This window comes from Solanum dulcamara, chromosome 7 (genome assembly GCF_947179165.1).
Source record: "Solanum dulcamara chromosome 7, daSolDulc1.2, whole genome shotgun sequence".
NCBI lineage: Eukaryota > Viridiplantae > Streptophyta > Magnoliopsida > Solanales > Solanaceae > Solanum > Solanum dulcamara.
The window spans coordinates 5,860,841-5,872,637 of NC_077243.1; the positions used below are offsets into that span (position 1 = coordinate 5,860,841).

At 37.2% G+C, this 11,797-nt stretch overlaps 2 protein-coding genes across 3 annotated transcripts; one reads left to right on the plus strand and one right to left on the minus strand.

The window, feature by feature from the left end:
* Positions 1-901: 901 nt before the first annotated feature.
* Positions 902-6,438, plus strand: LOC129895443 (putative cyclic nucleotide-gated ion channel 8). Its single transcript, XM_055971162.1, has 7 exons — positions 902-1,065; positions 1,677-2,259; positions 2,676-2,888; positions 3,628-3,929; positions 4,735-4,846; positions 5,340-5,576; positions 5,706-6,438. Exons 1-7 carry the CDS (start codon positions 1,010-1,012, stop codon positions 6,288-6,290), a joined length of 2,088 nt encoding a protein of 695 aa, XP_055827137.1. The 5' UTR covers positions 902-1,009; the 3' UTR covers positions 6,291-6,438.
* Positions 6,439-6,982: 544 nt separating this feature from the next.
* LOC129895227 (putative pentatricopeptide repeat-containing protein At3g15930) lies at positions 6,983-11,767 on the minus strand. 2 transcript variants are annotated; one of them, XM_055970910.1, is made up of 4 exons: positions 9,165-11,767; positions 8,525-8,598; positions 7,570-7,650; positions 6,983-7,411 (listed from the first exon to the last, which is right to left on the minus strand). In XM_055970910.1, the coding sequence occupies exons 1-2, from the start codon at positions 11,401-11,403 to the stop codon at positions 8,594-8,596; spliced, it is 2,244 nt and encodes a 747-aa protein (XP_055826885.1). In that variant the 5' UTR covers positions 11,404-11,767; the 3' UTR covers positions 6,983-7,411; positions 7,570-7,650; positions 8,525-8,593. The 2 variants fall into 2 exon arrangements, with proteins under 2 accessions (XP_055826885.1, XP_055826884.1); XM_055970909.1 differs by having other exon boundaries at positions 8,839-11,767.
* Between the last annotated feature and the right edge of the window lie 30 nt (positions 11,768-11,797).

An 11,797-nucleotide genomic window follows, 5' to 3' on the forward strand; every position in this document is an offset into this window, starting at 1 on the left:
GCGTTCGTTATAACAAAAAAATTCCTTTTCAGTTTCTTCCCTTATTTGCTACACCAGAAAAAGTTTCTTCCCTCCCTCTCTTTCTCCTTCTCCTTTTTCACTTTCTTCCTCCCTCTCTAAAAAAAGCTACTACTTATTTTCTAATTATTCTCCTGCATTTTTTATTCACTTCCTAAATTAGCAATCGTCGACGTTCAAGTAAGTTCCATTTTTTACCCTTTGATGATCGTTGTATGTTTCTGTTTCAGAGGGAGAAATTTAATTAGTTTTTTTAAAAAAAAATTGCAACTTTTAATACACAAACAGTGATTGTCGTACAATTTCATGAAATTGTACTATTTTATTGAATTGTTTATTTTGTCTTGTTACGCATGCATGCATAACGAATTTTGAGACCTTTTTTCTCATTGTCACTTATCATCAGATATAGCTATATCTATTTCTTCTTCACATTATTTCATTTTGTTTGGTGGTTGAGAAAATGGAAAAGGATGGATTCCGAAAGAAAATAAAATCATGAAATTCTGAAATTTCTACATGGTGTGTTTCATTTTTAAATTATTTTTTTGTGGTTTTTGATTGATGAAATGCAATTCATCCACATATGACCAATTGGCGTAGGCCGTAGACACAGAGGATGAAAGAAAAACATAGGAATTTGAGTTGGAAAAATTGGAATTGGTTGATGTAATGGTTGGTTATCTACAAATTGTTGCTTATTTCATGATGACAAGTACAATCTTCTCAGGGACAGAGCCAAGTAGAGGCAAGGGGTTCATACGCATCTTTCTTTTATGGAAAATTACATGTTAAATCCTCTTAGCTTCCTCGTGTATTTATTTCTTCATATTTTTGAATCCTTTAATGAAAATTTTGGATTCTGTCGCTGAATCTACTGACACCTTATTTGTATCAAATTAAAGTGCAGTCAAAACATAAGTATTTGATGTGGCCATATGCCTGATGTTTTGATGAACTCCTCCACTCTCTATGCAAGAGATTTTATACAATGTTTGGTAATTACAAGTCGCAGCTTATTGGAGGACAAAAAGAAAAGTTTGTAAGGTATGCTTTTTATTCAAAAATTTCTTTCAATATCTGTGTAATATTCAGATATTTGTTTTCTGTTCAGAGTACAGAATATAGTCACTTCTTTACAGTTTGAACTATGACCTATACATTTTTGCAAAAATTGGTGCTTAAGACCATGGGAGCAGCTAGGAGGGTGTTCATCCGAACCCTCTTCACTAAAAAATTACACGATATATGTAAGGTTAAAATGATTTGTTATGTATATATAATTGATGTTGAATCCTTTTAATTCGCTTCTTCATGAGTCTGTCTTTTATCTTTTAAATACCTTGAGTGAAAATTCTAGTTGACACCTCTCTGTTCCATAAAGGACTTCCAGGGGTTCATTATGCATTACTTACACCTCATGTTATTGAGAACAAATCTCCTCTTCCAAGTGTAGTCTCACATTCTCCTTCACTTTCATCTGAAGTACTGCAGAACTGCTACTTGATTGATTGGTCGTAGTATTATGATTTCAATGGTCTTATGATGCTATGGTTTTGAAACAGCCTCTACACCTAACACCCTTCATTAAATTCCTGAAATGAAGTACTAGTTGTCTATTGCAAGTCACCAAAAGTTTTCCTTGTTGTTTGATGCAGGTTGGAGGACGCTAACTCTGACTTATCGTTTAAGTCCGATATGGCTGGAAGGAAAAAGTATGGGTTTAATATAGAGGGAATGACTGCTGGTGGGCATGTAACCAATCCATCCAAGTCAATAAAACTGGGAGTAAGAAGAGGATCTCAGGGACTAGTGACATTTGGCAGAACACTGAAATCTGGCGTTACCCGAGCAGTTTTTCCAGAAGATCCAAGAGTTTCAGATAAAAGGATATTTGATCCTCAAGACAAGTCTCTCCTGTTCTGGAATAGGCTATTGGTCATATCATGTATTTTTGCAGTATCTATTGATCCTCTATTTTTCTACCTTCCTGTTTTTAAGACTGAAGGGCAGTGTCTCCACATAGATGAAAGTTTAGCAATCATAGTAATTTTGATGCGGACAGTAATCGATCTCTTTTACCTTATCCGCATGGGTCTCCAATTTCGAACAGCTTTTATTGCTCCATCTTCCCGTGTTTTTGGGCGAGGCGAACTTGTAATAGATCCCAAGCAAATAGCAGCCAGATACATCCGGCGTTACTTTATAGTGGATTTCCTTTCCGTTCTTCCTTTACCGCAGGTTCCTACTATATCTCTGACTATGTAACAACTCATTCAACATTCAGCAACCTTTTGGATAAACAGTTTTCTCTTTGGAACTCTGTTGAAGGGAAGCCTTGACGTAACTAGTAAAGTTGTTTTCATGTGACCAAGAGGTCACGGGTTCGAGCTCTGGAAACCACCTCTTGCAGAAATGCAAGATAAGGTTACATACAATAGATCCTTGTTGTTTGGACCTGCATGCACCCTTTGCTTCTTCGTTTGAATGCTAGTGCCATGTTTCTAAAATCACATAGAACAGTTTCAATTGTTATTTTTTATCATATTAAAATCAAGAAAAAAGAAACATCTTGATCTCCTTAAATGAAAGCTTCAACTATCATTTTACCATTGTTTCTTTCTACACAAGTGGTATTCGTTTGTTTTCTTCTTCAGATTATGACATGGAGATATCTAGCTGGATCAAGAGGTTCGGATGTATTGTATACAAAGGACGCATTAGTGGCCATCATCATCATTCAATATATCTTTAGATTTTGGAGGTTTATTCCATTAAGTTCGGATTTGAAAAAGACTGCAGGGGTGTTTGCAGAAACTGCTTGGGCTGGTGCTGCATATTATCTGTTGTGGTTTGTGCTGGCTAGTCATGTAAGTAATTTTTCAAGTCTGATCGTTAATGCATTTACTAACTGTTGTTACAACTTATGTAACACTGAAATCAGACTCTTGCAAATTTCTCTTCGTATTTTTCCTTCTAGTGCAAGATTTACTAACTGTTATTACAAACTTCCTGTGAATTCTTGTTTAATCCATATTCTAAAGGAACACATTTAGTATTTAGTGAAGCTTATTGGATTTTAGTCAAAATTCTTATTAAAAGACCCTTTAGTGGTAGTTGATTTTCCACTCTGCTCTTTTATGGTCCTTCGCCTAGAATATGAAAATTCTGCGACAATTGTAAATGGCATCTGAAAATGATCATTCACAATATACTCTTTCTTTTTCTAGATTTCATAGTCCAATAGCTTTGTGTCTCAGACAAATTATTCTTTAACGTGACTCATAAGACACATTTGTTATGGGCCATCATTTGAGACACTGCACTGCAATGTTTTCATCTCCTTATTGAACGTGAGTTGTACGCCATTCCTACCGATTTTCAATGGGTGTCTGGATCCTTTTATTTCATTTTCCTTTCGGCATACTTTGCTATCATTATATCCTGAGCCGTTAACTAGAATTTCATCAGTTATTGGTATTTGATTATTTATGGTACTAAGAGAAGCAAAGGTCACTCCAGTAAAATAATCAATGAGTCTCAAACATGATCAGGAGGCCATCTTTCAAGAACCCAGAAATGCTTAAAGTTTGTTGTTTATGATTGTAGATATTTGGGGCCTTCTGGTACCTGTTAGCTGTCGAACGCAAAGATACATGTTGGAATGAAGCATGTACCGAAAATGACCAGTGCAACGAACAATTATCTAATCTGTATTGTTCACGTGAAGGAAACTTTAATTTGACAGAATGGCAAGACATTGGTAAGAGTGTTCTTGACGAAAAATGTGCTGAGGAGGAGAACTTTCAATATGGAATATATGCAAGAGCTGTAACATCTAAGGTTCTTGACACTGAGGATTTCATTACCAAATACTGTTTTTGTTTGTGGTGGGGCTTGCAGAATTTAAGGTAAAACTTTAAATATATGATGCATCTTAATAATATTGTTTCATTTTCCCTCCTTTTCACGATGTCTTTAGTTAATATTTGTCTGTCTCAAAGATCTTCCAATTTCTGTGTGAAAATTCTGTTACTTCACATTGAAAAACAGTGTCTACTTTTAGTCAACAAAAGGTAAAAATTTGAAAGCTAACGCGGTATCATCAAAGTTTGTTTTCTTAGATTACTATTCCATTGAGTGGCATAGTATTGTGTGATTAAATTTCAATTCATGAAGATAACATCTGAGCCTAACTAAACCCTAAAAGTTAGCTCATGAGGGGAGGATTTCCCAAGTCCATATAAGCAGACCACCAGTCCATTTTCCAACCAATGTGGACTTTTACCCACTCTAACACCCCCTTCACGCCCAGGCCCAACTAGAGCGTGGACCGGGAGCCCAAACGAGGATGGACTTGGCTCAGATACCGTGTAAAGATATGGCACTTGGGCCTAACTCAACCACAAAAGCTAGCTCATGAGGGGAGGATTGCCCAAGTCCATACAAGCAGACCACCAGTCCATTCTAACAAAGATAAAATGGTTGGAAGTCAAGAGGCTTCTGTAGAAGTGTACTGTCTATAATTCAGACAAAATGTTGTGTTGCTTCCCTTTATTGAGGTAGCTTTTGATTTGTCCTAGAACAGGGTTTTATGGATGTTCTTGGAATCGTAATTTTCCCTGTACTGGTGGAGGTGTTCATGAGAGCCAGAAAATCACCCTTTGGACAATGCCCTTATGAGCTTTAACTAGTTTGATATTTCATTTTTTACAGCACACTTGGTCAGGGGCTTGAAACCAGTACCTATACTCTGGAAAATCTCTTTTCAATAATATTGGCCATTTCCGGACTCCTACTATTTGCTCTTCTCATTGGAAACATGCAGGTGCGTAGATTAAAAAGGCCTTCTTTTCGGGTTTTTTCTTAAGGTTGATCTTGTCAGATTCTTTAGAAGATGATGCAGAATAGTATTCAGTGTGATACTTCTTTTATTCTTTTAATTTCTTTTTGAGGGGCAAAGCTGGCAATATTTTGAACAGGTCTTATACCTCCTTTTATCATTTATCCTTATAATAGTATTGTTTAGTCAGAATGAATAAAAACTTGGTCTTTCCCCTCCCATATAATTCCTAATTATGATTGGTTCAAACAATAAAAATGAAGGGCTTGCACAATCCACCGCATTTGTTCCTAAACAAATGGGAGAAATGATTTATAACAACCTATAAATTGCTTGTTTAAGGCAAGTGCTTATATATATTAAACTCCAGGAACCTATAAATTCTTTAATAACTACAAGTAGTGCTTGTTGGGTTAAAAAAATATTTAAGTTCATACATTATAATAGTGCTTAAACTTTGGCTTCGTGTACCCTACAGACCTATCTTCAGTCTCTGACAGTACGGCTTGAGGAGATGAGGGTCAAAAGGCGTGACTCAGAGCAATGGATGCATCACAGAGTACTTCCTCCTGAGCTAAGGGAGAGAGTTCGGCGTTACGATCAGTACAAATGGTTGGAAACTAGAGGAGTGGATGAAGAGAGTTTGGTGCAAAATCTGCCCAAAGACCTTAGGAGGGATATTAAGCGGCATCTCTGTTTGAATTTGGTCAGAAGGGTAAGTGCTCTTTATCTTTTTGATAGCCTAAGTTCACATTGTTGAGCACAATATAGAGTACTTTTTAATTTGTTCGAAACCTTAATGTGAAGTTTGATGTTGAAATATTGTGAATGACCCATGTTGCAGGTGCCCTTGTTTGAGAACATGGATGAGAGAATGCTTGATGCCATATGTGAGCGATTGAAACCAAGTTTATGCACAGAAAGTACGTATATAGTTAGAGAAGGAGATCCAGTTGGTGAAATGATGTTTATAATCCGTGGTCGCCTAGAAAGTGTAACAACTGATGGTGGGAGAAGTGGATTCTTCAACAGAGGTATCCTGAAAGAAAATGACTTCTGTGGTGAGGAGCTGCTAACATGGGCATTGGATCCAAAATCCGGTTCAAACTTGCCGCCATCCACTAGGACAGTCAAGGCTTTGACAGAAGTAGAGGCATTTGCCTTGGAGGCAGAAGAAGTGAAGTACATTACATCACAGTTCAGGCGGTTGCAGAGTCGACAGGTACAACACACTTTTAGGTTTTACTCGCAGCAATGGAGAACCTGGGCTGCCAGCTTCATACAAGCTGCATGGCGCCGGCATACAAGGAGGAAAATGGCAGAACTTCGTCTCCATGAAGAAATGGAAGAGAACGGATTTAATGAGAACGATGACGGAGAAAATGAGTTGACTCCAATGTTGTATAAATCACCGGAGCGACCATATTAGTCTTTTGACATTTTTGCTGCTAATCCCATGTATGGTGCTCACAGACTTCGGAGCTCGAGCTCTAGAGGTTTTGAGCCTGGCTTTAGTGTCCATAATCCAGACTAAGTCAAGAAAACTTTTTTTTTTTGAGTGTTTAAATTTTTAATATGAGAGAGCTGTTTTGGGTTTGTTGTAAGAGATTTAGTTTTGCGTATTCAAAGTGTCAATTTGTATAAAAAAAAAAACAGTTAATAGAACAAAAGTATATTATTTTCTTGTCTATGCGTTACTTGATCCGAGGTTTTTTCGGAAACAGTCTCTCTATCTTACAAGGTAGGGTTAAGGTCTGTGTACACTCTACCCTCCCAGATCCACCTATGGCATTACACTAGGTATATTGTTGTTGATGCTACTGATGCACCGTGTATATGTAGCACTAGAAATGTTTATGCTTGTCGGATGTACACAACAAGTAGACTACCTGTATCAGATATCTATAATAACTAATTTTCCTTAATTCCTAATTGGAGGTGGTCTTCGCAGAAAATGATCTGAAACTATTTTGTGGAATCGACCTCAAAATTCTTAACATCTAAAACATAACAATATTCTCCTTGAATTTAGATGTTAAGTTTGCATTTTAGATTTGTTCTTGCCAAAATGAACATCAAATACTAAACAAGAAGTTTTCTTTTATGCAGTCCTAGGAAAAGGACAACTTGAACGTCAAGTTTATTGTTTATTTAGCATCATTTAGATTACAGGAAAACATCACAACTTATACAGAAAAGCTCCACTAAGAGCCTTAAGTAACTTGTCAACACAACCTTCATTTTAGCCAGTCACAAAATTATAAATAATGAATGAAAAAACATGCTGATAGGAAGTTAAAAACATGTTCCAAACTATGATTTTTTTCTCTTTAAAGACTGGGGTAAGCATTTTATTAAAGAACCTGTTGATTCAACGAGTTGGGCAATCCAGTACCTAATCTCTCCACCACGAGGGTATTGAATTGTAAGCTTCTATCGCCACCCTCCTCTTGTTGTAACTAGCTTTTTCTTGTAATGCAGTTCTTCTGTTCAACTACGCCATGCAGAAGATGCTTCTAAATCAACAGCTACTTCCCACCAAGTTGCAGTCTGCAGCAAGGGAACAAGGTATTAGTCTAATGAGAAGTGATTCAATAGGAGAGTTTGACTAACCTATTTCATATTTCTTCAAATAGTATGTCATTTGAATAATGGGGCTAATCACAGATATAAAACAGACTATCAAAGTAGTAAACTAAGGAGGTGACCTTGTAGCCTCTTCTGAGAAATTCAAGTGAACTTCCTTTCTCCTCCACAAGTCCTAGTACTCTCAATAGTCCTTCCTTAGTCTGACATAAGGAATAATAGCTTCTTAGAAACCATAAAATTTATAAGAAACTTGAAAGCCCAAAGAGCATATGACAGATGCATATTTACCGAGTGGCACTCTCTGCTACACAAGAAAAAGAACCATCTGCTACTGTCATAAAAAATAGGACGGAAGGAGTAGCATTTCATACGAATAAAATTGTAGTCTATTAAAAGTCTGGAATAGGTCAAATGGATAAGATGCTTCAACTACAGAGCTAGGGGTGATAGTCGTCTAAGAAACATCATCTTAAGTGAATGAGGACTTTTAGGATCCTCCCTGTCACATACACTCAATTTAATTGATGTTGAAAGACTCTTTTCAAGCCAAATGCACGACTGTATCCTTAAGGAATAGAATACCAAAGAATGGTACATACTTTACGAACACAACATATATCATGTTCAACAACCTTAGGATGTCAATAGACTATCTCCTATCCATTTACTCTGAACGCTTATCAAGTTTAGATTATACTTTTAGGGTGAAGATGTCATAATACCCTCTAACATATGCCAGGTGCATTCTGCCTATTATCTTCCCTGAAAAATCACAAACAGGACCATAATAAAGCCATTTTTATGTCTTCAATGTCAAATAATGAGGTTCATGCGCTTTATCTCTTTCCCTAAGTCTCTATTGACATAATCACTCTTCCCCCCACCGTGAGAGACAGAGAGAGAGAGAGAAGTAACTGGAATTCTCTAAGGTGTCATAATGGATTTAAAATATTAGCTAAGAGCACTGGTGATTGAAAGACCATGCTAAGAAATTAAATCAAGTCACAAGGCATAAAAATTGACTTTGTTAATCAACCTTCGTTTTCAACCTCAAAATCAAACTCCAATATATACCTCATAGATCTGAAGAATTTGGTAACAGGACCATCAGGAACATCATCCGATGACTCAATAGTTATACCATCAATCTGAAAAGAGGAAAATAGAAAAAAATTAATTACCAAATTCTGAAAAGCAAGCTTTTTTCGCAAAGATTGCTACTAAAACTGGCTAAAGCTACTCTTACTGTGCATCCCACAAACAAGAGAAAGGTACAACAGAAAAAACACATAAAATTTGAAAGCAACTAGAAAGGAGTATGAAATACTGAAACTAGGCCTAGTAGTAATTTTGAAAAGCAAGTGATTTGGGAAAAAGGGTTAAATTACGGGAAGTCAATTTCGACTCTGGTATTGTCATCTTCATAGGATTTAGGCTTGTAAACACAGACCCCTTAGCCCTTGCTTGGAGTTAACTTGAGGGGCGGTGGTTCCTCCTATCTCTTTCTTCACACATTGAATTGCCTTTGATGATAGTGATTTTACCGAGATTTTGGGGACCGGAGAGTGGAAGAGTTGAAAGATGAATATCACCGGAGAATATAACAGACTTGATACTTGAGGATAAGGCGATTCCTTGGGAAGAATAAACAATTATGAAAAACGTAAAACAAAAATGACAGAGGATCACCAATAATCTTTACAAGAGCATGCACCTTGTACAAAATGGTGGAACCTGGTCCTGTCTCTAATAATTAATTTTCTATTGTAAAGTTTTGATATTAACTTTGCTACATGGTGGCAATCTGCACATATTCTAAGGTTTTTCACTATCCTAATAGTAGATCCAGTTTCAGAATTGATTAAAGCAAATGCAATCGCCAACTTCTCACTGTGTCGATTAAGGGAGGTCTCTTTCTCCTCTTCTCCTATGTCAAGAGAAACCTCTGAAGTATCAGGAACATAGCCAGAAAATTTTAGTTCTTCAATCAACTCAGCCAACTTTGAATATATGCTTTTAGATTGAGGATGAGACTGATCCCCTGCAACGAATTCATGAACGATTCCATGCATCTCTATCAGACTACAACCTGGTGTCTTCTTGATTCCACAATCTGTCATTATTCTTCTTGTTTCGCGCAAGTTATCCCATTTTTTGCAAGCTGCATATATATTACATAAGAGAACATAGACAGCCCCATTTCCAGGCTCTAGCTGAAGAAGTTGTTGAGCTGCAATTTCAGCCATTTGAACATCCTTGTGAATTCTGCAAGCACCAAGAAGAGCTCCCCAAACAATTGAATTTGGTTTCACTGGCATATTCTTTATAACCTCATAAGCTTCCTCTAAGAGCCCTGCTCGACCAAGAAGATCAACCATACAGCCGTAATGTATAACATTAGGTTGAATGCCGTGCTGAGGAGCCATGCTAGCAAAGAAGCTTTTTCCTTCGTCTACCATACCCATATGAGTACAAGCACTAAAAACACCAATGTAAGTCACATCATCCGGTGTTTCTGAAGCTCTCAGCATCTCAAAAAACATATCTAGAGCTTCTCTCTCGTGTCCATTAGTTGCAAGACCAATAATCATGGCTGTCCACGTGAATTTGTCCCTACAAGGCATTTGAGAAAACATCATCAATGCCTTCTCCACATTCCCACACTTAAAGTACATGTCTATGACAGCATTACCCAGATGTATGTCAAGCTTAATCTCGTGCTTGTCAATGTAAGCCTTGATCCACTCTCCAAGTTCAAGAGCCCCAAGATGTGCACAGGTGGTAAGGATGCTAACCATTGTAAACTCATCTGGCCGTATCTTTGCTGCTTGCATTTCACGGAAGAGCATCAAAACATCTTTAAATCGGTTTTCTTTGACATATCCATCAATCATTGCTGTCCAAGAAATATTATCCCTCTCTGGCATCTGATCAAAATATTTCCGAGCCATATCAACTTGTCCAATGTTAACAAAACCTTTGACAATGGTGGTCCATGATATAACATCTTTATGCTTCATGCTCTTAAATAGGCCAAGTGCAACATCCATCTTTCCAGAACCTGCATACAGGTCAACTAAAGCATTGTCCAACACCAAATTAGACTGTACCTTACAGTCCTTAATGTATTGATGAACTTGGTTGCCAGTATCTAAATCCTTAAGCTGCGAGAGAGCTGATATCACTGAGACAAGAGTTACCGAGGTAGGCTGCAATCGCTTCTCTTCCATTGCACAAAAGAGTTTCCTCGACTCTCCAAATTGCTTGGACCTGTTGTACCCCGAAATCATAGCATTCCAAATAAGTATATCACTTTTAGCACTCAAATCAAATACCCCACGAGCCATATCAACTTGCCCACACAAACAGTACACATGAATCAAAGCATGCTGAACAAACTCATTTAACTCAAACCCGAACTCACAAATATGAGCATGCATACTTTTCCCCAATTTTAGCGATACTTCACGAGTAAAGCCCTTGAGCAAGAAGGGAAACGTATAATTATCCGGTTGTCTATTGTTATTTAACATCTCTCTGTAAATTGAAACTGCATTTTGGGGACTATATTCCCTTGAATAGCCCTTGATCATTGTATTCCAAACGAAGACTCCTGGTTCAGGCATTATGTCAAACACAGAACGAGCATATTTCATATCACCTAATTCATTATTAGAACAAAAGGCTATAATTTTGGAGCAGAGTTTGGGATCAGAAGTAAGGCCTTTTTGGATTATCACTGCGTGAATCTGTCTAAGTTGTTCCATGGATTTGCACCTTTCTATGAGACTTTGCAAGGGTAAATGGATTTCTGGAGACAAATGAAGATCAGCAAGCTGGAAAACTTGGTTTGGACATAGTGAAGCTATTAAGAAGACACCTTTTCCGTGGAAGGCCAAATTGAAAGTATATGTCAAGTTGGAGAGTCCCCTGAGAGAGCTTAAGATTACCATGTGATGATAATCTAAGAATTCATCGACATTTCAAGTGATATTCTGATTTCACTATCAAACACATCACAGATTGAAATTGTTTGTGGGTTCACTTATATTCATTTTTATACCTAAGAGATCTTCGTTATTAGTAAGAGGTCTGCTGAAGGTTGATTTGAAGATAAAAGAGAAATTGTTCGGATGATAAAGCTCCACCTCCTCCACTCTAAGGTTGTAGGTTCGAGTCGCTCATCCGAAAATCTATCATACAACCATAAGATCACAGCCACTATTACTAGAATATTCGTCAGAATCACCAAATAACATCCTTCATTGATCTTGTCAAAGTTGATTTATTCAAGTTTATCAGATGACATCTCATGGTATTGATGTATGCCTTGAAAAGAGGCTTAAA

Coding starts and splice junctions, on each gene's coding strand:
- LOC129895443 (XM_055971162.1), top strand. CDS start 1,010: ATGTTTGGTAATTACAAGTCGCAGCTTATTGGAGGACAAAAAGAAAAG. Junction 3,930..4,734: donor TGGGGCTTGCAGAATTTAAG/GTAAAACTTTAA, acceptor CATTTTTTACAG/CACACTTGGTCAGGGGCTTG. Junction 4,847..5,339: donor TTCTCATTGGAAACATGCAG/GTGCGTAGATTA, acceptor TGTACCCTACAG/ACCTATCTTCAGTCTCTGAC.
- LOC129895227 (XM_055970909.1), bottom strand. CDS start 11,403: ATGGTAATCTTAAGCTCTCTCAGGGGACTCTCCAACTTGACATATACT.